The sequence below is a fragment of the Stegostoma tigrinum genome, chromosome 9, assembly GCF_030684315.1.
Source record: "Stegostoma tigrinum isolate sSteTig4 chromosome 9, sSteTig4.hap1, whole genome shotgun sequence".
Taxonomy (NCBI): domain Eukaryota; kingdom Metazoa; phylum Chordata; class Chondrichthyes; order Orectolobiformes; family Stegostomatidae; genus Stegostoma; species Stegostoma tigrinum.
The window spans coordinates 88508255-88533932 of NC_081362.1; the positions used below are offsets into that span (position 1 = coordinate 88508255).

The following is a 25678-nucleotide window of genomic DNA, read 5'->3' on the forward strand; positions in this document are numbered from 1 at the left end:
GCGAAGTTGTACGAACGAATTAAACTAAACCCATTTCCCAGCCAGTTTGGAATAGTATCTATCAGGAGGAGACCAGTGGAGGTGTATTTGTATCTGCACTAATAAAGATAATCGCTGGGAATGTCGATGACCCAGTGTCCACCTACAGTTGGTCTCCAGTAACCCAGTGTCGGAAATACATAGCAGATTGTGAGAGCGGAGGGAGGGGGGAAGCACAATTTCAACATTTATTGCCCAAAGAACCTAAACTGCCTCTGCTCAGCGACTTTTGAATGGGATTTCCATAAATATGGAGCACAAATTTGGAGTTTTCATCTATAACATCAACACATCAAAAAACACAAACATTGAAGGGCATTCACTGGTAAAGAGCTTCGCAAACGGGCTCGAGACGGGCTGGGAGAGTCCCCGGGCTCCACATTGACAGCGCGCCCGGATTTCGGGAGACAGAAAATTGCTGGGATCCCGTGCGGAGTATATTTTTGACCGGATTTTTCATTCAAGCAGGCAGAAAAAGAAATACATGCGTTTTCATGGGAACAAGGAGATTTGTGAACACTGGGGACCCAAGCCTGCGTGTGTGTGTGTGTGTGTGTTCGTGGCTATGAATCCACTATCAAAACCCTTAGGCAAAAGGGAGGGCTCACATTTATCTTGTTTTCCTCTCCACGTGGTAAAGTTGTGGGGTGTGTGCAATCCGGTGTGGCTTGTTATTTTTTGATATGAATATCACAACAGTTACATTCATATATGCATTTCACAGACGAGGTGGTAGGGGGAGGGGGGGGGTCACTGTACACAGTCCGTCCCTCTGCCCACAGAGTGGAAACTGGGTGGATTATTTTTGGAGGTGTTTGGGGGGGGCGGGTGGTAAAAGGAGAAAATGAGGGTTAACAGGACCCTGGATCCACAACCCGCAACAACACTCCCCCCTCCTCCACCAGCCCCCAGCCCACGGGGAGGGAGGCTGCAGCAACGAAAAGCCTCGGGTCTGTGGAGGGCAGACGGATTATGTAACTTTTCCTGAAAGAATGAATGAGCCGCATTTCCTTTCTGCCCTCCCTCCACCCCCCCCCAACCCCCTTCACCAGCGACTTCCCCAGCGTGATTGACAGCAGCCTCCCCTCAGTCTATATAAACACCATGCAGGGAGAGCGTTCCGCCAGTTCACGCTGTTGAACACAACAGACGTCCCAGCAATAATCTGAATCGCTAACTTCCCCATCACTTCATCACCCCACCCCACCCCCCCCTTCCATTCTCCTCTCCACCACCAATAACTATCACAAAGTTGCTGCTTCCTCGGGAGCTCCGAACGCCAGGTGAGACTATATTTGTTTGCATTATATATCTATATATATCCTAAATATATATATATATATAACACATTTATGAAAACAAACTTATTTTTTAAAAATGACTTTACTTCCAAAAAGTTGCTTGCGACCTTTCTGGTTTGCAATTCTCTCCTGTGCGAAATTGACTCGAATTCGCAAGTTTCAAAACGCGAAATGATGCAGATTTTCATTTTCATATCTTTGCCTGCTGCATTAAATGTTGGTATTCATTTTAAACAGGCAGTGCTGTGTGGAAGTTGTGAAGGGGGTTTGGGGGACGGCTGCTGGCCGCTCGCATCGCTTCCTGTCGCGGTTTGAGATAGCTTTCTGAAGGTCCTGTGTCCTCTTCCTTCCCAGGACTGATGTTACTGAGGAATGGGTTGCAGATGTTACTCTCTGTCCTCCTGGCGCTCGGAGTCAGGAGCCAGTCTCTCGGTAAGTGTCCCTGCTGCTCTTCAGCCAACTACCTCCACTTAACATAGTTGCTGTGTCTTCTCTTACTGATGTCTTCTTTCTCCTTCCTCCTGTCTGTCCCCCACCCCAGCTGTTCCTCGGGATAACGAAGCAGTGTTTGACCTCTTCGCCATCAGCAATGTGAACAAACACACTCCGGGAGTCAAGCTGTACCGAGGTCCCGATCCCAGCAAACCGTCTTTCCGCTTCTCCCGGTTCGACAAGATCCCGGCTGCCTCTGGCGACCAGCTGCAGGCCCTGGTCCGCCTCATGAACTACCATGAGGGCTTCATTCTGCGGGCCAGCGTGAGACAGGACAGGAGGAACCGGGGCACGCTGCTGCTCATCCTGGGACCCGGCTACAAGCGCCAGCTAGAGATTGTCTCCAACGGCCTGGACAACACCCTGGACTTGCAGTACTCGGTGGGGAACTCCCAGAGCCTGGTCTCCTTCCAGGATGTCGACATTGCTGACTCCCAATGGAAAAACATCACTGTCCACGTCAATGGGGAGAATGCTTACCTGTATGTGGACTGTGAGCTGGCAGACAGCTTTATCCTCGATGACCCCTTTTACGAGCAACTCAGTGCGACCAACAGCAAACTCTATGTGGCAAGAGGACTGAACCCAAGCAAGAACTTCAAGGTATGTGTCCTGCCTCCCTTTCTGACACCCTAACACTGGCAGAGCTGCAGGTATCTCCAGTAATTAGACTCTTCGGCACAAGTATGGTGTAATTGAGAATATTCCGTCATTCCTAACATTTTGCTGTCCAAAATGATGCCCCTGTACAAGTAATGCATTTGCTTTTTTCAACATCTCAGGGCTAATCGCTATAAATTAATGGTGTTTCTGTTCTGTCTCCAGGGCTACTTGCAGAATGTACAGCTAGTATTTGGCTCATCCATGGTGGATATTCTCCAGAGTAGCGGTTGCCTTCAGATAGGTAAGGTTTGACTTCTGAGCTACAGCTGTGTGGTGGAGTTGGCTCTGAATTGTTTCCCAGCTTTTGAGTCTTGCTCTGATTTGAAATGCAGCAGTGGGAACACTCAAGATTCCAAAGGGGCTTGACAGGGTGGGCACTGAGAGGCCCCCCAACCCTGGCTGAAGAATGTAGACCACAGGCAAAGCCTCAGGGTAAGAGGATGGTCACTGACGCTCGAGAGGGTTGTGCAGCTCTGGAATCCTCTAGGCTGTGGACACTCCAGTGCTGAATGCACTTAAGACGGTGAGAGGCAGATTTTTTTATTGTTCTCCCAAGTAATTGATGGAGTGAACGGGAAAGGGGAGTGCAGGTTCAGCTGTGATGAATGGTGGAGCAGGCTCAGTTGGCCAAGTGGTCTACATGATCCCTATTTCTTATAAGGCATATTCAAAATGGAATTGTTCTCTATTCCCCATTAATCAGAGGTTATGCCTTGCCGCATTTATGGTGCTTGATGCGAGGGTGTCACTGGAAGCATTGGCTGCCATTGGCTGATTGAGTAGAGTTTTTTTAACCTTGGCTACACTCAGAAAGCTAACAACAATAGTTTCCCGTTTTACTTCATTTCACAAACAAGCAGATTTGGAGAATGCTTTCAATGTCAGGTGTTATTTATGGGAAGTGTTGTCAAAGAAGAGAGGGAACTGCTGTCTCCAGTTTAGAATGTGTGTCTGTTGTCAAAGGAGTGGCTCATTTCAAAGTCAGTCAAAGATATGCTTGATTTATGGTTCCTTTGATGAACTGATGCTTTCATTGGAATAGTATTTAATAAAAATATGTGGATTGTTAATATCTCAAATGCTAGTAGTTATGCCAAAATATTCATTGTTAATGGCAGAATATAGAAGGGTGTTGCAGTCCAAAAAAGTCCCATGCATTTACTGTAGAGGACAGCTCAGAATGGTTTATCTTGACACAATAGCTTTATTTCAAACATCAGTAAAATAAATATTTTCAGACAAAGATAGTGAGATAGTAAAGACTAATAATGGAAGAGAAAATGACATGAAGGTAGGAGATATATTGTTTTTCAGTTATTTTGGCTCATTACAGTCTTTGTAGAGGAAGTAGCTTGAAGATCGATCAGCTACCTGCCCCTACAATGTGGAACTCTGTCGTCATTCTCCTAACTGGCTCAGGATTTAGACCACGTATTATTTGTTTTCCAAACTGGTTTAACCATTCCCTGCACTAGGTGGCAGACAATTCCAGAAAGGCAAAGCAACAGGCTGCCAATGTTGGAAGTCTGACGTTGGAACGGCTCCCCATCTGTGGCGAGGGCAGCTGGTGTTAGCATTTCAGATCCATTTCTGGCGACTGGCATCCTTGACCGTGTGCTGCTCACTCTGCTGGTGCTGCCTGGCTTGCTGAGGGTTTCCAACATTCTCGATGCTGAGAGTTAAACTTTATGAATAGCTTAAGCCTTTACTAGTTCCTGGATCCAATGGCTCTTTTTAGATGGATATCATTTCAAAACCTTGTACAGTGTTCCTCCTCAGGGAAAGAAGAACCTAGCTCCCTTTATTCAGAGACGCACACACTTATCATTAAAACACCGGACATACGGTTGTAACACTGTTGCTTTTTAGAACAGTGTCACCAGTTGCTGTATCTTTGTTGATATTTGTTGCGTTTCTGTCAAATCATTGTGTAAGGGACCAGACTGTATAATGACAAATTAGGGAGATCCAAGACACTAGAAACGCCAGCTACCTCCAGATATCCTCAAGTTTTTAAAATGTATTTTTATCTTTCCTGTGAAATCATTATGACAGCTGAGACACAGCACCAGGGAGCTGGGTTCACTCCTAGCATTGCATGACTGTCTGTGTGGAGTTTGTATGTTCTCATTGTGTCTGTGTGGGTTTCCTCCTACAGTCCACAAAGATGCATGGGTTAAGTGGGTTGGCTATGTTAAATTGTCCTGTAGTGTGCAAGATAATTGGGTTAACTATGGGGATTAGGTAGGGGAAGGCACCTTGGACTGGTGCAGACACATTGGGTTGAATGGCCTTACTCTGCATTGTGGTGACTCTATGAATCTGTTTTATACGCAAAAAATATCAAACGGAGCAGGCAACACTGGGAGAGAGATAGGGAGACACAGAAACTGAGTTAATGTTTCAGTTGGGTCACCTGCTTCCAGAACACTGAATCATGGCTTTGAAGTGTTAACTCTGATACTGTCTCCACAGTCGCTGCTTGACCTGCTGAGCGCTTCTGAAATTTTCTGTTTTTATTTCAGACTTCCAGTATCTGCAGTATTTGGAAGGTTAGGTCAGAGCATTTTCTAAAGGGAGGGCAGTAAGGAATTGTAGAGGAACAGGAGATTTAGCAATCCCAGTGCAGATATGATTTAAAGCTAAACCCGATGTAAAAAGAAATGTAGTGGCTACTGGAACTTCTTAACGTGGCTGGGTCCAAAGGTTTTGGAAGTTACGCTCGAGTAGCAGAGATCTCTGGTTAGGCTGTCGCTGGATTATTGCACTGTATATAGTGGGCATTGTACCTCAGGAAGGATGGAGTGACCAGAGGGGAGGTGTGAAATCAATTCACCAGAACCATTGAATAATGGAAGCCATTCACCTCATTGAGTCTGCACTGGCTCAGTTACCTACTGCTTATCTCGTGCCTTTTCTCCATATTCCTGCACGCCATTACAATCCAAATAACGATTGAATGCCCTCTTGAATGTCTCAATTGAACCTGCCTGTGGCACATTTCTGGACAGTACCATAACTGCTTGTTGAGTGGAAGTAGTTTTTTTTATTTCATCCTTGCTTCATTTGCCCATCCTTTTAATCCAACATAATGTGAGGCCTAGAGTTTAGTGGTAGATTACAAACATTGAGTAGCGTTCTGCTATTTTACCAATCTCAGCGCCTAGGTGAAAATCCCTGAATTTTAGAAGGAGTGGAATAGGTACATGCATTGCTGGTTGAGTAACTCACCAGCCTGTGCTTGGTGCTGATAGATTTATTTCCTTTTCATTTACCGGCATTACCTTGCCTTTATTCTGTTCAGTCTTCAGTGGTTGTATTTTGCATTGGTGCTGTCCTGTGTCCTGCAATGAAACATACATGATTCTTAGGGAAATTTGACAGAGTGGTTACAGAAAGGTCATTAGCCCTTAGTAAAAAAGTTCAGGACCAGAAAGCATCATTAGAGAATATGGGGTCACCTCTTTAAAATAGACACGAGGAGGGTAGTGGGTAGTGAATCTGTGGAATTCTTCACCGCAGAGAACAGTTGAGGCTGGGCCAATAAGTAGATTCAAGACCTCGAGATTTTTAAAGCAGTAGGGGAATCAAGGGATAAGTGGATTTGAGGATTCCAAGATAATAAAATGTGAGGCTGGATGAACACAGCAGGCCAAGCAGCATCTCAGGAGCACAAAAGCTGACATTTCGGGCCTAGACCTTCATCATAGCAGGCCTGCACTGCCAGAGCTGCTGTACTGCAAGTGCGGTGCTAAGCCTGGGCCCCTGTTTGTTGTCTCAGTTGGACACAAAAAGATTCCACTGATTTAGAGAAGACAAGTGTCAGAGGGTGATCAGCAACTGGAAGATTGCCCTGAAGAATAGCTGAAGAATGATCAGCATCAGCAGCTAGTTAATGGTAGTGCATAGAATCATACAGTATAGCACTTGCCCTTCAGCCATCAAGTCTGTATATCAACAGTGTACTACTGACTACACTAGTCCCGCTTTCCCACACTGCCTTGGATGTTCAGACACTTCATGTGCTCATCCCAAGTGCCATTTAAAACTTGGAATGTTTCCTGCCTCAGCTACACCCCCTCTAGGGCACCCCAGCAGTGCATTGGGTGATAAAGGTTTTCCTCAAACCTTTTGTCTTTCACTCTAAAATCACACACCCCCACCCCCCACCTGTAAGATTATACCCTTCTGCTGAGGGGAGCGCATTGATGTACCGGAAAGCTACAATGAAGCAGTTTATTGGGCCTTTTAGCCCTCACGGGCCCTATACAGCCTTTGTGTTTACTGGTTTCTCCCAGTCCACAGCAGCCAGTCTTGGCTACGGTCACAAGATTGGCTCAACTCCAGGAAGCATTCACGTTCGCATAGTTCGCATCCACATTGAGCAATGTGCTCAGCGACTGAGCCTGGTGCCTATGCTAGAACCCACTGCGAGCCAGAAGTTTCAAACCACTACTGCAGTAATTACGTAGCTGGTCTCGAGTGTCACTGCCGGCAACCCATCAAGCACACGTGCGAGTGAAAGAGACACCGCTTGCTGCCAGCGACTACTCACTGCCGCTCTTCTCGGGTATCAGCAGCAGTTTGGTTTTCAGCACTCGGTGCCCGGGAGGGAAGGTGGGAGCGGTGGAGGGGGATTTAAACCCATGTCCTCAGCGCATTTATCTCTGGATTTCTAGTCTGGTGACATTCCCATTTCACCATCAGCTGCAGGACAGGATAATTTTGGTTTGTTCCCAATCAGCCTCCGACAAGCCGACCTTCCACTATTTATATCTTTGCACTCCAGCTTGGAGCGTGTCAGTCTGAAATCGGAGCTGTGGCAGCGTGAGACAGCGGATGGAGCTCAGGCCTGGTTGAGAACAAGCCTGCTCTGTTGTTTGTATTCCGCACTGCATTTTTTGCCACTGTCTGTAGCCTGGCTGTGGTTGATCTGGGTTCAAAAGGCTAATCAAAGCAAATGCCCTTCATTACAGGGAGGGATAGTCCCATTGGAGATGTTACCCCTTAGCAGAAAAGTGCAGGAGCAGAGGCCAATATCAGAGGATATGGGGTCACCTATTTAAGATAGACACGAGGAGGAATGTGGGGAGTGAATCTGTGGAATTTTTAACTGCAGAGAATGGTTGAGGCTGGGTCGTTAAGTATATTCAGGACTGAGAGATTTTTTAAAAATCAGTAAGGGAATCAAAGGATAAGGGGATTTGAGGATTACCAGATCAGTCATAATCTTGTTGAGAAGTAGAGCAGCTTGGATGGTCTGAATCCGATTGGAGGTATCTATCACAGTGGCATTCTACTTCCCAACCAGATTACAACCCATGCCACTGGATTATATTAAGCTCTGCAAGCTCTTGTTTTTGTCCAACCATGTCCTGTGCAGAGGGCCATTGGCAAACCCAATTTGATGATGTCTGCAGGCCACCCCTGCCCACTGCGATGGCAACATCCTCAAACCAGCTGGATTGATTTGATGTGATCTCCCTGTTTCAAAGCCGGGACCATCACACATGGGAGAATCAAGCTGAACAGAAAATGTACAGAAGAGGACAAGATGAAGAAATAACTTAGTCAGCAACTTAAGATTTCTGGGCCCCTTTCCCAAAGATATAAATAGTGGAAGGTCGGCTTGTCGGAGGCTGATTGGGAACAAACCAAAATTATCCTGTCCTGCAGCTGATGGTGAAATGGGAATGTCACCAGACTAGAAATCCAGAGATAAATGCGCTGAGGACATGGGTTTAAGTCCCACCACTCCAGCTAGTGGAACTTAAATTCAATTAATTATGTCTGGAATTGTATAGCCGGTAATGGTGACTATTAAACTATTGATTTGTTACAAAGACCTGCTCAGTTCACTAATCTTCTCTGGGGAAGGAAATCTGCCATCCTTACCTGGTCTGGCCTACATGTGACTCCAGACCACAGCAACGTGACAGGGTGAGTTGACACTTATTGAGAAAGTTAGGGCATTTGGGGGCAGACAACAAATGCTGGCCTTGCCAATGACTCCCACATTCCATGAAGGAAAATAGAATAAAGGAGAGGGGTCCCTGAGGAATCATTGGTACATCCTGTTTCTGTCTTTATTACAGGAAATGCTGTGGGATTAGGGTCAGTTGTTGTTATACTCCTCACTAAGATGTGCCGTAGATGATGTCAAATCATGTGTAGCTGGAAACCAAGAGATTTCAATAAAGCCATGCAGCCATCTACCTTCCAAAGAGTCAAAGAGGTCTACAGCATGGAAACAGGCCCTTTGGCCCAAATTGCCCATGCTGACCAGTTTTCACAACTAAACCAGCCCCATTTGCCTGCGTTTTGTGCATATCCCTCCATACCTAACTGAATAATAAATGGTTGTTAACTGGTTTCCAGCTCTTTCCTATTGAAGCTGCGCAGATCGCATGAATGGCATTAGTTGCAGGAGGAGAAAAACAGGAAGTCTAATAATGGAAAGAGAGTATTTTATAAAGCTAGTAGTATTAAAGATGACAAGACATGTCCCAGTGAGATATGTCCTAAGTAGATGAGGAAAGTAAAGCTTGAAGACATTGGAAGCTCCACCCATACTCTTTCTGTCATCTTTGAGTCTCTGATCAGTGTGGGAATGCTGGAGGAGCACACAACAACATTGGGCAGTAGATACGTTGGTGCAGTGGGCAGGAGAAGGCAACGTGACTGCCAAAGGGATTTCATAATAAGTACATAAGAAGTGAAACAGTGAATTAGGCATTTAAGTCAACTCTGAGCGGGGAATTCAGGAGCCGTTATAACGTAGTGATAGAATTAGTTTGTATGAGACACCTTGTAGATTCAAAGCTTTTCAAATCTTAACATGATTTCCAAAGCACAGTTGCCATTTACTTAATTGTAATTTACGTAAGTGTTCAGGCAATATTGGGGCAAGTTCAGGAAGAAATTCGATATTCTAAAATGCTGAGGTTGAGTTCTGGCTTATCAGGATTCCTGCAAACACATAGAATGACGTACCAGGGTGGGTGGGCAGTTGTACAAACCCCTGCAGGCTGCAACAGGAACACAGGAGTTTTGAGAAGTGAGAAAGACTGTGGCAAACTTAACTCTGAACATCAGGAATAACTTAGAACTTCAGAGACTGATCATCTTCACAATGGTCTTCTGGCTAATTTTGTGGCAGCAGAGGTTCAATCAGAATCCAGTTGGATGAGGTAATGGCAGTTTGTGAATTTGACTTTCCAGGTGGATATGTTGGATTTGCACTTGCCTCATCAGCACATGAAACGGACTGAACCTACTTCATGAACACTGTAGTTTCCATTGCAATGATATTTGAATTTCAACTCATTCTGTTGTGTACATAGTACATTCCCAATTTAGGTCTCTTGATGCCAAAGGGAAGAGAGCTGTTTGCAGCAATGAGATGACAAAGTGTGGGGCTGGATGAACACAGCAGGTCAAGCAGCATCTTAGGAGCAGAAAAGCTGACATTTCAGGCCTGGACCCTTCATCAGCAATTGGTCTAGGCCCGAAACCTCAGCTGTTCTGCTCCTAAAATGCTGCTTGGCCTGCTGTGTTCATCCAGCTCCACACATTGTTATCTCAGATTCTCCAGCATCTGCAGTTCCTGTTCTCTCTGTTTGCAGTAATGAGGCTTTTTGAGTAACAACTCAGCAAAGTTGTGCTCTTGGAAACTGAACTAAAAGTGTGAAATTGGACTGTAATCGTAGGAGGCCTGATTCTATGAACATTGCTGCTGTCTAGTGAGACTTTGATCCAAGAGGACAGTGTCACTGATCTAGGTGTTTGGTGCTATCTTTTTATGTTGACTGCTACTCCTTGGAAATATCTTGATCACTGAACTTCAACAAAACATTTGGTTTGAATGAAAGGTAATCTTGCAAGTGTCAATATCTGATTATTGTGGTTGGATGTAGCACAGACTGATGTTTGCTTAATGCATTATTTAGAAAGTAATAACTTCAAAGCTGTTCACTGACCTTCAAATGGAGCCCCCTTTCTGGGAGGGGTGCGGAAGATAGAAACATGGATTGCTTTCATAACAGGCAGAATAGTTTCCTCTGTAAACCATTTTTTAAATAGTAGGAACTTGAGCTCTGAAATAAAAACAGGAAGTGCTAGAGAATCTCAGCAGGTCTGACAGCGTCGATGGAGAGAGAACAAGAGTCAACATCTAAAGTCTAATATGACAGCTTCAGCGTTTTTTCCAGCACTTTCACTTTTCGTGTGTTTTTTTATAAATTGACTTACAATCTCACTTCCAGTAAAACAGAAAGGAATATTCCCCCAGAGTGGTGTTGTTGTCTCAGGTTGTTTCTTGTTGTCTTTCTTGCGATGTGCATCTCACTGGCAGGACCAGCATTTATTATCCAACTGCTAATGGCCCCTGCACTGAGTTGCTCGCTAACGTGCCAGTCCATCACACCAGTCAGGGAGAGATGATGGCCTAGTGGCATCATCGCAGAGACCCAGATAATGTGCTCGGGATCCAGGATGGAATCCCACCACAACAGATGGTAGAATTTGAATTTACTCTTTTAAAAATGTGGAATTAAGAGTCGAATGATGACCGTGAATCCTGTATTAATTGTGGGGGGAAAGAACCCATCTGGCTCACTAATACTCTTTAGGGAAGGAAAGTGCCATCCTTACCTGGTCTGACCCACATGTGACTCCAGACCCACAGCAATGTGGTCGACTCTTAACTGCCCTCTGGGCGATTAGGGATGGGCAATAAGTGTTGGCCAAGCCAATTATGCCATCATTAAACTAAATTTAAATTCCACCAGCTCTGGGTTCCCAGAGCATTAGTCTAGGTTACTAGGTCAGTGATATGACTACAATACCATCACCTCAACCTAAGTATTGCAATGTTATCTCACTGATAGATATAAAACTGGACGTTGGAAAGTTTCAACAGCTTGATAGATTAAGCTAGTCCATGTTTCAGAAAAAAATCACATTTACTCACCCAGTTCCTTCATCTGTCCAGATAATCTTGCCCTGGATGTTGGCATAAGTGCAGAAGCTCCATGTCTTTAAGTGGAGACCTGTCTGCAGGTTAGCTGGAGGTTCCCTGAGGGGAAAGCACTGTCCTGGAGTTTCCTCAGTCATTGACCCTGGAAGTGAATTCCACATGCACAGAGCTCATGCACTGTGTAAAGTTCTCATACACTGAGTCGTGTATCTATAGTCACTCACTCTGCATCCCTCAGCAACAGGAAACTGTGCACTTCTAACTACCCTGTCCAATTCTTTTAAAGTTGTAAGCACTTCCATCATATTGCCCTAGAATTTTCATTCTTTATTTTCTTCATTTTGTGAATGCACATTCCCAAAGCCAAGTTATAACCTTATTTGCTGAATTTAAGGTGATTAATCCAATACTTTATCTGTATGGGGAAAATCCTTTGTATTTATAAAAACTTAGAGACTTTGTAAACCTTTCAAATCCTTGATATTGTCATTGATCCCGGTGATCATTGCAGCAGTAATCTTGCCCACTGTGATTCTTTATATGGACCAATATTGCCTGGGAATGATATTTCTGTTTCAGTCCATGCACGTATGCTGATTTTCCCTTTCACATACCATCAGGCAACAGTCGAACTAACTGAACCACGTGGGGTGGGGATGCGTCTCCCAGCTAATAACACCCCCTGCTGCTCATGCACAACTCTGCTGGGTCTTCCAAAGCCAATTTGCTGCCTGTTGGATTGAGACCTCCTGCTCTGTCAGTCCCATACCCCCATTGTCATTGGAAATCAACTGAGAAGGCTGAGCACTGTGTGGGGTTTTTGAAAGAAAGGGGAGCTGGTCTACTGGGAGTGTCATTGAGTTAATAACCAAGAGGTGCAAGTTGTTGCTGTGATAGCTTAGGTTCAAATCCTACCATGGTATATAGTGGAAGTTAAATTCACTTTGCAAATCTGGAATTAAAAGCTGGTCTCAGTCATGGCTACGATAACAAGGTGTAGAGCTGGATGAACATAACAGGCCAGGCAGCATCAGAGGAGCAAGAAAGCTGACGTTTTGGGTCTAGACCCTCCTTCAGAAAAGAAGAACAGTCAAGGCTGTTAGATCAGAGTTCCAGAGCTCTCCTTTCTTAACAGCTCTCTGAGTGAACCTACACTGAACGGACATTTGTAGTTCCAGAAGGTGGTTCATCAGCACTTTCTGCAATTGTAATGGGCACCATTGACAGCTACATGCTGTGAACAAATAAATTTATAAAAGCACATTGTCTAACTCTTGAGCATTAGTATAATGTGTTGTATTAACACATTGTTACTGTGCAAAGCTGAAGATTGGCACTGGATAATGATGCTCAGTTAACAAACTGGTGTACACACGATGGACAGAATGGCCTCCTACTGATCCTGTGGAGAAACATGCAGCTATTAAACACAGTATTTACTGGACACTAATTGATAAATATATTCCTTTAGCATAATATTGCAATATTTACATTACTCTAGGGTATTATTATGATATAATTTGCCAGTTTAATAATTTTATATTAACTTGGGGCAAAGTACAGTTATGATACAGTACTTTCAATTCATCAGATTATCACTGATCTTATCGACTCCCCAAGTATTTTTGCATCTCTTACAAAGTTGTGCTCCCTGATTTTTTTTTAGAAAGCATTCACAATACCCAGTAGATGGTTTTCTCAGCAAGCTTGTTGACTTCTAGTGAATATGCCAGCTGTGTTTGGAGGTGTTTAGTGTGTTATAGTGAGAGAATAAACTCTCTTTCAGACCTGATATTGGACAATTCCTTTAATGTCCCAGCAAAGCCAATGAAGGCAAAAGGAGCACAAATTGTGGAGATTTTTGGAATAAGAAGCTATATGGCCCTTGCAGTCCTGATGAGATGTCAATGTAAAATCTATGGCAGTGTGAATTAGTTAAGATGACCAGGTCACTGCAGAGGAGGTCAGGCAGGAAAAATGGACATGGTGTCGCGATGAAAGGGATAGAATAATAAGGTACACGAGAATGAGGAAGGACAACTACTGCTGCCCAAAATAAATGGAGCTGTTAGGCTGTAAGTGACAACTGTGTTAACTAATTCTCAGATAATAAACTATTGCACTTCTGGTCATCATAGGTGGCTGTCTGTTTCAGGTTTGGACATCATAAACTATGGAGGCTGCATTAACACTTCTCCAATGCAGACTCACCAATTCCCTCAAGTACCTCTGTGACATTTTTAATTAATGTAGGAAATTGTGAATGTCATTGTTCCTTGAGCCTACTTCATCAATCAATAAGATAATAGCTGAGCTACTTCAAAGTCTCCTTCCCACACTATCCCCATATCCCTTCAGTCCCTTAGTGTCCAAAATGCTATTGGCTGGGACATTGGATGCCTTCAAGGCAGAGATCGACAAATTCTTGATCTCAGAAGGAATCAAGGGCTACGGGGAGAGTGCAGGGAAGTGGAGTTGAAATGCCCATCAGCCATGATTTAAGTGGTGGAGTGGGCTTGATGGGCCGAATGGCCTTACTTCCACTCCTATGACCCCTGACCAACATACATTTAGTGACTGAGTGTCCTCCACAACATGGTAACAGAAAGTGATAAATGCAGTGCCCAAGTCAGAAATAGGAGCAGCCAGAATCTATATTGCGAAGATGAAGGATGCGTTGAGAACAAGAAAACTCAATCTCTTAGCAAGGAAAAGATTCTTAATATGCCACATTCTAACTGCTGTCCTCTGTGCCTTATAATCCTGGACAATAAGTAAATATCAGAGGAAATTAGAAATATGGATGCCATGAGGCACATTTAAAACTCCACATATAGACTGTAAGACAACTGAAGAGGTGTTTGAGCTTGCAAGAGTTGGAGAAGTCTCAAAAACAACACCCAGAACAGAAGATATCAGTTTTTCGACCTTTTGATCGGAGCTGGAAAGCAACAAAGATCTTTTCTGGTCGATAACAGAAGGACTGGTTGAATGGCGGGTGGGGGATGGAGGGGAGGGGCGCGGGGGGTGGGGGGGGGGAGGTGGTGGTGGTGTGGGTGACCGAGATATAGTGGATGATGGGTGTCAGAGCTGTACAGACTTGGAGATTTGAAGATCACACAGACAGACAAGTGAGGCATGTCACTGCTGGGGATCTGGTCAGGGTAGCTACACGGTGGAGTGAGAGGGAACCCACCACCTTCTGAGGGGAGAAAACCAAGAATTCATAATTCTTTGCCTGAAGCTATTTCTTTTCGTCTCGGTCCTGAATGGCTGAGCTCTTATTCTGAGTCATGTTGCAACATTACCATTCCCTCAGATATCACTGCAATAATGCACCCTGCAGAATATCATTCTGACATTAAAAATGCACCAGATGACCATTCTGGTGTGTATTAATTTCCTCAGTTACATTGTGATATGATCTTCCAGGCTATCATTGAAATAGTATGTGAACATGTATATGTCTTGTGTATCGCTCTGATATTAGCAACTAACGTTGATATCCTGAGAATTGTCATAGCCACAGGGTCATCCAGATCTACAGCACTGTATAAGGCCCTTTTGGCCCATCATGTCACTCTCAGTCAGAAACAACCACCTAACTGTCATGGAATCATTTGCCACTTTTAAACTGTGAGGTTCTCAGACCATTATAGGGATATTAACAGATCCCCAAAATGGTTTAACAATGTTATCATTTCCCCAGCATACCAAGGTGGCTCCCGGGTTAAGAACACATTTTGTTCCTGAGTACGTTAGTAGTTTTATTTGAAAACCCATCAGAACACCATCTAGTATAAAATGTCAGGTTGTAAGTACTCTTCACACGTTGGATCCCTAAAATGATTTTTACTACAGAATCTTGTTTGCGAGGTTGACACAGTCAAATATGCATTAGATTACCTACAATGTGGAAACAGGCCCTTCGGCCCAACAAGTTTACACCGCCCCTTGGAGCATCCCACCCAGACCCATCCCCCTATAACCCACACACCCCTGAACACTACGGGCAATTTAGCGTGGCCAATCCACCTAGCCTGCACACCTTTGGACTGTGGGGGGGAAACCGGAGCACCCGGAGGAAACCCACACAAACACAGGGAGTTTGCACAATCTCCACACAGGCCGAGGGTAGAATCGAACCCGGGTCCCTGGTACTGTGAGGCTGCAGTGCTAGCCACTGAGCCACCGTGCGCATTAATTGGGTACTGCCTGTAAATGGGATTCTGACAACATATCATTTTGATAATGTTGTCCATAATATTGGTAAGCATTCGACTCTTAATCCTGAACCATTAACTGGTCTCTGAATTAATAAGCAAGTGATAAAAACACTAGGCCCATATCTTCCTTTGTATCCCCGAGCACAGACTAATCTCTTTAAGCTGGGCAAAGGTGGAAACTATCATTTGGCTCTTGCTTTAGCTAAATGAATAAGTAATGTTACCCTGACATGAAACGCGCACAGTTGTCAATTCATCCTGTACATTTAGCGGGTATCAGTATCAACAAACACTCATTAATGACACGTTCGAGGGCTGTGCCAGGCTGGTCAAATGGTTGTAAGTCCAAAGATTAATTCAATGAGCCTTGAAGATTTGAGTGGGTTAGCAACTTATTGGGCAGCCTGGACTTTTACTGCCCACTAAGGCAGAAGTATCACCTGGTATGACAACTGAGCCACAACATGTTGTCACCACAGCTCTATTAGACCATAAGGCTGCTCATTCATTAGGGAGAGAGATGACGGATAGTGGTTTAACCTGAGGACCAGCACACCTCAGGCAAGGGGAGAGGCTGAGAAGGGATAAAATGTCAGGTTGTAAGTACTCTTCACACGTTGGATCCCTAAAATGATTTTTACTACAGAATCTTGTTTGCGAGGTTGACACAGTCAAATATGCATTAGATTACCTACAATGTGGAAACAGGCCCTTCGGCCCCTTGATAGTAATCTCAGCTGGCATGGGAATTGGACCCACGCTGCTGGCATCGTTCTGCATTGCAAACCAACTGAGCCAACCAACCTGAGCAGAATTATTTGAGCTGAGGCCCAATGATAAAGGAGTTGTTTGAAAACAGACGTGATATGGGGTGTGTGCTGACTGAATTAATGCCAAGTTGTTTGTCAGTGTTTGTCAGTGCTTGCATGTACTATCCGTTCTGCCTAATTAATGAGCAGTAACGGCCCTTGGCTAAGATAGCAGTTTGACTTATGTTCTCCTGAAGGGAAGAATCATGACTGGTTTTTCGTATTTGGCTGTATTGAGTCAGGAATCTGGAGTTGACGGATTTTGAGGCAGATAGGAAAGTGGAATCAAGACCATAAGCAGATCAGCCACCATTCTATCAGATGGTGGAGTGGTGCAGGGGGTTGGAAGCCCTGGAGTGGGACTTGTACCCACGATGCTCTGACTCCAGCATAAGAGTGCTATCAATGGTATTGTGGTATTATCCCATGTTTAGGCCTTTCTGCATTGGTGGCAGTACACTATTTGCATCACCATTCCTGGGAATTATTTAGCCGCTTGAAGGGCAAATGTGGACTGACCAGGGCACTCACCTGCAGCTGGACCGTCCCATTGTTAGTGGGCATTTTGAGACCTTGTCTTTTTACACTCCATCTAAAGCTTGATGCTGGAGCCCCCTGGTTCTGTACCTGGTAACACAGACAGCCCCCAGCTCCAGCCTCTTCCACCAACCGCCCCCCCGATACACATAAAAAGTGGCTTCCTACCCAATCTGTCTGTCTACTGACAGATCCAGGATGGAGTGCAGTTCTTCCCTAATAAGCCAGCCTTTCATTTATAGAAAAAAAAAACAGAAATTGCTAGAAAAGCTCAGCAGGTCTAGAAGCATCTATGGAGAGAAATCAGAGTTAACGTTTCGAGTCGAGTGACCTAAAACATTAACTCTGATTTCTTGCCACCGATGCTACCAGACCTGCTGAGCTTTTCCAGAAATTCCCATTTTTGTGTCTGATTTTCAGCATCTGCATTCCTTTCAATGTTCAATTCACCTTTTACGTGTACTCTGCCTTAAAGTTATTAACTTGGCATGCATGGTTCATTAAGAACCAGGATGTGCACTAGGCCACGTGTTTTTTCCATTTAGCTGGTTGGAATTTGCTCTATAATCCTGTCGGGACAAGCAAGGATGTGGTGGAGTTCACTATTATCGTAACATCTTGTACCACACTTCAAAGGATAATGAGGAAATAACAGCACAAGACTTGCGTTTATATTCCACCCACCCCTCGATCATCCCAAAAGCCCTTTTCAGCTTGTAGAATGTTCAGTTGCAGCGCACTCACTATTGTAAAGCACAACAGTCCAATTGGTGCAGAGCAAGCTTCCAAGGACAGCAATGCGATAGTGGCTAGGTCAGCTGCTCCTCAGCGATTGTAGGGTGAGGTTCAAATGTTGGACCAAAACCCAAGGAGAACCCTTCTATTCTGAACCAAGTATTGCAGTGAAATCCCGAGACAGCAAATAGGGTCTCACTGTAACCCACCCCAAACAAGCGACAGCACCTTGGATGAGATAGCACTCCGTCAGTAGTGCGGAAGGATTGAATAAATTCCAAGGTAGAGATAATGGAGAAATTAAACTGATATTTTGTGAAAGAGAGATTTGAATGCCTGACTAGGGAGACCTGAAATCTTTCTCGATGGGCTGCACCTGTTTGGTTTCTCTGATCCTTTTTGTGTTTCCTGGTTTCATTTTCACTCTTGAATGGAAGTGACTCAAAAATAATATTCCTAGCAGCATTTATAAGGATAACGATGGCACAGTTTGGTGGTTTTACTTCTGTCTGAGGGAGCTGAGCAGCAATAATGTAATATTTTGTCAACGGCAATATTTCGGATTTAGCAAGGAGGCTGAAGTGTCGAAAGGATGGTGTGTGTCGAGTTTCCAACCATTGGCAGTGCTGTAGTCTTCACATCTGGGCTGTGCTTCCGAAAATGCATCTGCCATCGTTTTTCCTTCATTATTGCACTTTCCAGTTCCCCCACAGTGATTTATTTTGGATGCATGCTGACTCTGGAATCTGGTCCCTAGTGAGTCTCCTAATGTGAGAATTGTATTTGTAAAGTTGGCAGCTTTGATTTCCGCTGCCCTCACTGGCAATAGATTCACCGTGCTGAGTCCCTAGAAATTCTGCCGATTCGTTCCCCGAATGCGCTCCATAAAAGCCAATCACCTGGCAACTGCAAGGAAATGCATTAGTAACTGTTGTTGGGTAGCTGTTTTGAGATTCTTTTTAAGTTCACACTTGGAATGTGGTAATGGGGTCGTGGTGTTGTAGTCATACCAGTGACCCTGGTAATCTGTCGACCCAGTCTAACTCTCTGGAGTCATGGGTTTAAATCCCATCGTGGCAGCTGCTGGAATTCAGTTAGTAATTCTGCAGTTATAAAGCTAATCTCAGTTATAATGGCCATGTCATTACTGAGTGCTGTCAAATACCCATCTGGCGCAGAAATCTGCTGTCATTCCCTGGTCTGGTTGACATATGACTTCAGACTCTGAACTGCCCTCTGAAAGGGCAATTAGGAATGGACGACAAAGTGCTGCCCACTGCCAGTGATGCCCACATCCCATGTAAAAACTAAGAGAAAAACTATTGCCCATTGCTAGAAATTGTCACAGTAAGGTGCCTTCATAAATCCTGCAGCCCATGTGGCATAGACACACACACCCATACAGCTTTCTGTACCAGTAGAGTACAGCTGAGTGACTTGCTAGGCCCTTTCAGGGATAGCTTCAGTGCTGCTGGTTGAGAGTCACAGACTGGCCTATAACATAAAAAGTCAAGTTGCCTTAGTTCTAGAGGACCACTCTTTTATTAAAGAGAGAAAACTGATGGCAGTGGTTACACCATGAGAGGTACATCACAGTAACCTCCGTCAGTAAAATGCATTGAACCCATTCTATTGGCTGTCATTCTACAGCTGAGTTAATTGACCCCCAGGTCCTTCCATATGTGATATGGACAGCAGATGTCCTTTGTTGAAGGATTAGTGAGCCAGATTGGTGTTTTGCAAGTATCCAGCAGTTTTATGATCATTCTCAACGAGAGCAGCATTTTATTCCTGATGTTTATTCATTGAATGTAAACTCCCCCCAGTCACCGGATTCGAACTGCTGTCTCCAGAACATTAATCCGACTAGTGCCATACTTTGTTTTTTCAGTTTTCTTCTGGGACGTGGGCATCACTGGCCGGCCCAGCATTTATTGCCTGTCTTGATTCTCCTCAGTGTGTCCCACCAGACGACTCCAGTGTGATGTGTGTTGACCCTGTTGTTCTTTCTTTCCTGGAACAGCTGAGGCAACCAACAGCAAAGAAAACCAAGAATTTGCCGGGGTTAGTCCTGCCATCAAGACCGATTTCATCGGGCACAAAACCAACAAAGTTGTGGATTTCTGCGACCACTCCTGCAGTGACATCGGAAACATGTTCAAGGAGCTACATGGATTGAGGGTTCTGGTCAGCAACCTGGCCGACGGTTTGGTCAAAGTGGTAAGTGTTGGTGCACCTTCCCGTATGTGTTGGAGGACCAAGCACGAGGTGACACATTAGGGCTAGAGGCAGCTGCCAGAAGGGACAACTATCTAAACCCCTGCCGCCAAAGTTTTTGTTTTATTCAGTCATGAGATATGGGCAAGGCTGGCTGGGCCCAGCATTTCTTGCCCGTCCCTAATTGCCCCCTTGAGAAGTTGGGGGTGAGCTGCCTTCTTGAACCGCTGCACTCCTCCTGCTATGGGTCGACCCACAATGCCTTCAGGGAGGGAATTCCAGGATTTTGACCCAGCCACAGTGAAGGAACGGCAATATATTTCAAAGTGGGGATGGTGAGTGGTTGGGAGAGGGGGTGGTGTTCCCATGTGCCTGCTGCCCTTCTTATTTTGATGGTAGTGCTGTTCCGGGTTTGGAAGGTGCTGCCCAAGGATCTTTGGTGAACTTCTGATGAAGTAAACTATGGTTGAGGATGGCCGGGGGTGGGGAGGTGTTGGTGGCACTGGAAACTATGAACCTGTATGTTTGACCTACAATAGATATGATAAATATTAAGAGTAACTGTAATATAGAGAGTAGCATCGGTGAGTATAGCACACTGTAACGGTGTTGTGAGAAAGCAATACTAAATATGGATCTAATTTTGACGGCTCAGAAACATCACTTTGCCCAGAAATCCTTTTATTTTTGCAGACTGAAGAAAATGTAATCATTCGTGATATTCTAGATGAGACTTTAAAGAAAGTGCCACCAGGACAGTGCTGGCACAGCGGACGCCTCTTCGACAATGAGGAGGAATGGACCGTGGATAGCTGTACCAAATGTACCTGTCAGGTGAGGCCAGTGCTCCCAGGCTCCCCCTCGCTTTCCAATCCCCTCCGTGCAAACACGTCGATGACAAAACATTACTTTATTTCAGCAGTCATTTACTTTATTGCTGGACAGAGAGACACGTAGCTGAAAGTGTTCATCTTGCAGTCAACAGGACAAATGTAAGAATTTCAAACAGTCACAACAGTGTGTAGTGCACAGGAAGAGTGTGCTGATTGGTTGGCGAGTTGAATTTGATTGGCCAAAGCGTTGCCATGAGTACTATGTTTAAGCCTGCACCTTTTGATATGAATTACCTTGGAGCCTGGGGAGCCTATAGCATCTCCTTGGCATCACTTTGACCAATCAAAGTTGACTTGACAACCAGTTGGCACCCTTTTCTTCTCGATTATAAATTGTTGTGTTTGTTTGAAGTTTGACATTCTTGCTTTTGTCCTGATGAGTGTGCGACAAAAAGTTTCAGCAACTTGTCATTCCTTTTATTTAAGGAAGTAACTAACGTTCTGAATGACTGAGAGACAGTTAATATTTTAGAGAAGTGTAATTTCCTAAATTGACGGGCTGGAAATTTTTTCCAGATTTGTGAAGTATAATCACAAATGTAGTTTGTACTGTAGTCAGAAAACACAACTGTTTTGTAATTTGTTCAGTTGCACCAAATACTTAATGGTATAGTTTTAAAGTTACTTTGAAGGCACTGTAACCAATTTCAGGAGGTTTTTTTTAAAGGAAAGACAAGCATTTAGTCCATCTCAGTAAGAGCCGCAAAAACTGCGGATGCCGTAAATCAGGAACAAAAACAGAAGTTGCTGGAAAAGCCTAGCAGCATCTGTGAAGAAAAAAATCAGAGTTAGCATTTTGGGCCCAGTGACCCTTCCTCAGAACTGAGGCCTGACACATTAACTCTGATTTTTTTTTTCTTCACAGATGCTGCCAGACCGGCTGAGCTTCTGACAACTTCTGCTTTAGCCCCGCTGCTTTGCTTGAAGTTATGCAACTTCTGGCCTGTGTTGTGTTAACTGCTGTTCACTGCATTCTGTCATCAGCCTTAGTTTCTCAGTGTTGGGGAGGGGACGGGAGTGAGGGTTTGTGTGAAAGAGGGGCAGTAACACCGGTGAGAGCTCCTGCAAACCATTCTTGTATTAAACGCTCCTTGTCATGGCAAGTTCCACATCCTGACCACTCTTTTTGTTAAAGAGGTTTCTCCTGAACTCCATGTTGTGACAAAGTTATATTTATGCCACCAGTTTCTGATTTTCTCCATATGTTGGAGCACCGTCTCTTTGCTTTCCCCAGCAAACATTTTCGTAACCCCTATCAGGACCCCTCCCCTCATACCCCTCCCCATTTCCTCTTATTTAGAGAAATGATCCAATAGACCTTTCAATCCTTGCTGATTGATACAACGCGTGAGTTCTGGGATCATTCCAAACAGTTTTTCTTGCACTTTCTCCATATCCTTTTCATTAGTTAAAGACTAGAATGATTCACAGCATTCTGCATGTGGTCTGACTGAGGTTCTATACAAATTTAAATAACTACTTTGCTTTTCACTTCAATCATAGCACAAATTAACTGCAGAGTTTTTATGGCCTTATTAATCTGTATCAGTACTCACTGTGTGACCTCCTGTACTCTCTCCACTTTGCATGAGTCATACAGCTGTTCTGCTCTGTCTAATTGCTATCAGTCCCATTGTGAATCTTTTCTCCTGTCTAAAGTCCCAAATAACCTCAGGAGTCAGCCCAAAATTATGTTTAATCTCCCTCGCAAAATTGTGGTAATATCAACAAGTGGCTGATGAAACAGAGACTGAGAATTGCATAGACCTTTGTAAAGGGAGAAGATGAAGATGTTGAGGAAGGTCAAGGATGAGGTCAGACAGACCTGGCTGTGAGCTAACTCTAACACACCCTCAACAGGCTAAGGGAGCACCTCATGGGCTGGGATTTCTATTAATCCATGTCTCACAAGGTCTCAAACTCTTGGGGGTTTCATTTTCTGCTTTCTGACACTCTCTGCCATCCTGTTCCAGAACCCATCAGCCCTTTTTTTTTCTATTTTCTTGCAGCACAAGTTAATCTTGCAGTCAGCTTTCTGTATGATTGTGAGTAGTTCTGGTGCTCGTTTTATCAAAGGGATTTTGAGACTTTGGAAAAAGTGCAAAAAGATTCATAAGTGCTAAAAGGGCTCACTGATGAAAGTAAAAGCTTAAACAGGCTGGAGTGCTTTACGATGGGGAATAACAGGGTAATTTGGTAAAGACCGCCAAGGTAATTTGGGTTTGATAGAGTAGATGCGTGGATGCTGTTGTGATACGGAATTCAGTGTGGTAAGGAATTGGGGTGAATAGTATTTAAGGCAAAGGTGCGTAACTACCCAGGGGAGAAAAGAATACAAGTTTATTGCTGGAAAGGTGCACATTTTGCCAAAGTGTTTCATCTTACACTCATCAGGGCATTTCACAAGAAAACAAATTGAATGGGAAACTAACAATTTTATATTCTTTAAGAGAAGAGTGTGATTGGTTGGCAAGTGGACTCTGTGTACATTCTCCTTGTATCACCTCTCCCAGACTGCTCTTGATGACCAACTGTCACACTCCTCTCATACAGTATAAATTGGTGTTCCCATTAAATTGGCATTCTTGTGAAGTAAAAATCAAAAGAGCTGCGGATGCTGTAAATCAAAGTCAAAAATAGAAATTGCTGGGAAAGCCCAGCAGATCTGACAGCATCTGTGGAAAGAAATCAAAGTTAATGTTTCGGGTTGAGTGACCCTTCCTCTGAACTGAATTGGTATTCTTGTGAATTGTCCTGATGCATGCAAGTCGAAAATGTGTCCCTTTCAGCAATGCTCAGCTTCTGTATTACCAAATGATATTGGAATGCAAGTTTATGCTGTCAGAGTTAGAAGGCAGTGGAATTAAAGGAGGCTTATGGGCGGCATTTCAACCTGTTGTGTTGAGTGACCCATTCCTGTGTGTAGACTTTATGCGACTTTGCTCATGAAATGTGAATTGCCTGTCTCCTTGAATGACTTTGCCTCCTCTTGATGTCCGAGCCAAATTTCCTACATGTGTTTCATGCTCAGCTGTAAACTCAATGAATAGGCAATAATTGGTTACGGCTGAACCATCGGCCAAATTCTTTGGAGCTTTTGGGATCCACTGTAAAGCTGGGGCTGGGAGACTCATTGGAGAGTCAGTGTAATACCCTCACCACCAGCTCCTGGCCTGGAAGCAGAAACCACACCAAGGAGTGAATAATAACTTTTAAAATCAAATTTGCAACAGATGGAATTGAAGTCTGTGAAAGGTTTCGATCGTGATGGTTCCAATCAGCTTTCTCCAGAGAGCTCTGACAGAGGCAGGCCTTCCAATAGCTGTTTGTTTCATCACTATCGGGGCAGAGATCTAAACACATGTTCCCTGGAGTTCCTGGCCAATATTTACTCCTCAACCGACAGCATTAAAAAATAGGCAATCTGGTCATTTATCTTGTTGAAACTTGCTGTGCTCAGAGTGGTTGTCATGACTACTCTTCTTCAAAGGAAGATTTCGTGGCCTAAAGTGCTCTGGGGGGCAGTTTGAGGCTCTGATAGGTGGGTTATATATTCAGTGCATTTATTCACTCTCTTTGTGCCTTCAGGCCTGGCCTGAAGTGTGGACGAGGCGCCACATACCTCTACAAACTGTTAGGCATCAGCTCTCATTGCTCAGTGCTTCCCAGATTAAAAACAGTGTTAGAGGTCATGTAAAAGCTCCTGGTCTGGTGTGATATTCGTCAGGATCGGCCTAACGGAGTGCTGATACTTTCTTAGCCATGTATGTGACTCAAACCTGGAAGAAAGTTCATGTGAAACATCTCTCAATGAATCATAAATTGATACCGCACAAAAGGAGATCTTTTGGCCCATCAAGGTGGTTCTGGCTCTTTTGAAAGAGTAATCCAACTGATCCCATTTCCTCTTGCTGTTCCCCATAGCGCCCTTCCCCCCCCCCCACCCCAGGGTTTTCCTTCTAAAGTAACTCACTAAATTCCTTTTTATAGCTACTGTTGGATCTACTTCGACCTACTTTTCCATCAGTTTGAGAGTTCCAGATAACAGCTGACTGCATTAACGAAGCATGTCTGTTCATATTCCTCTTCTTTCTTTGAAAGCTCCCAATGAGATGGTAACCAGAGCAATTTCCCAATTAAAATCAAAATCATCTTTTCTCATACTGACTTCAGTGCAAGCATGTTAAAAGAATACACACACTTTCTAACACACACACTTACGTACACTTTCTCTCTCATGCACATGCTCTCATACATGCACACACTCATGCGCACACTTTTTTATGCACACATTTACACACACTTGCTCTCACACATATTTACATTCATGCCCAATGTCTCTCACGCTTTCACACTCACATTCACACTGTCACTCTCAAATGCACACGCAGTCTCTCTGACACACACACACACACACACACACACACACACACACACACACACTCTTACATTCACACACACTCTCACACTCACTCTCTCCCACATAATCTCGTAGACACACAGGCACAAACACAAATACACACATAAACACACCCACACACACAAATACACACACATGCACACACAGACACTACACACACAAAATACACACACTCACCAAATACACACACACACACACACACACACACAGACAGACGCACACACCAAATACACACAGGCACGCACAAATGCACATGCGTGCATGCGCGCACACACACACCAAATACACACAGACACACAGGCGCGCACACCAAATGCACGCGTGCGCGCACGCGCGCGCACACAGAAACGCACGCGCGCACACACAGAA

The 25678-nt window shown here is 44.3% G+C and overlaps 1 protein-coding gene across 2 annotated transcripts in view; it reads left to right on the top strand.

Annotated features, from left to right (window-relative positions):
• Window positions 1–1176: 1176 nt before the first annotated feature.
• Window positions 1177–25678, top strand: part of thbs2a (thrombospondin 2a) — a 65283-nt gene continuing 40781 nt past the window's right edge. The window contains exons 1-6 of one of the 2 annotated variants that reach the window (XM_048536419.2): window positions 1177–1322; window positions 1578–1772; window positions 1882–2435; window positions 2658–2736; window positions 19803–19999; window positions 20690–20830. In XM_048536419.2, the coding sequence (XP_048392376.1) occupies window positions 1700–1772; window positions 1882–2435; window positions 2658–2736; window positions 19803–19999; window positions 20690–20830 (1044 nt within the window). In that variant the 5' untranslated portion in view covers window positions 1177–1322; window positions 1578–1699. The remainder of the gene's footprint in view (window positions 1323–1577; window positions 1773–1881; window positions 2436–2657; window positions 2737–19802; window positions 20000–20689; window positions 20831–25678) is intronic. The other variant, XM_048536420.2, reaches the window with a different exon arrangement.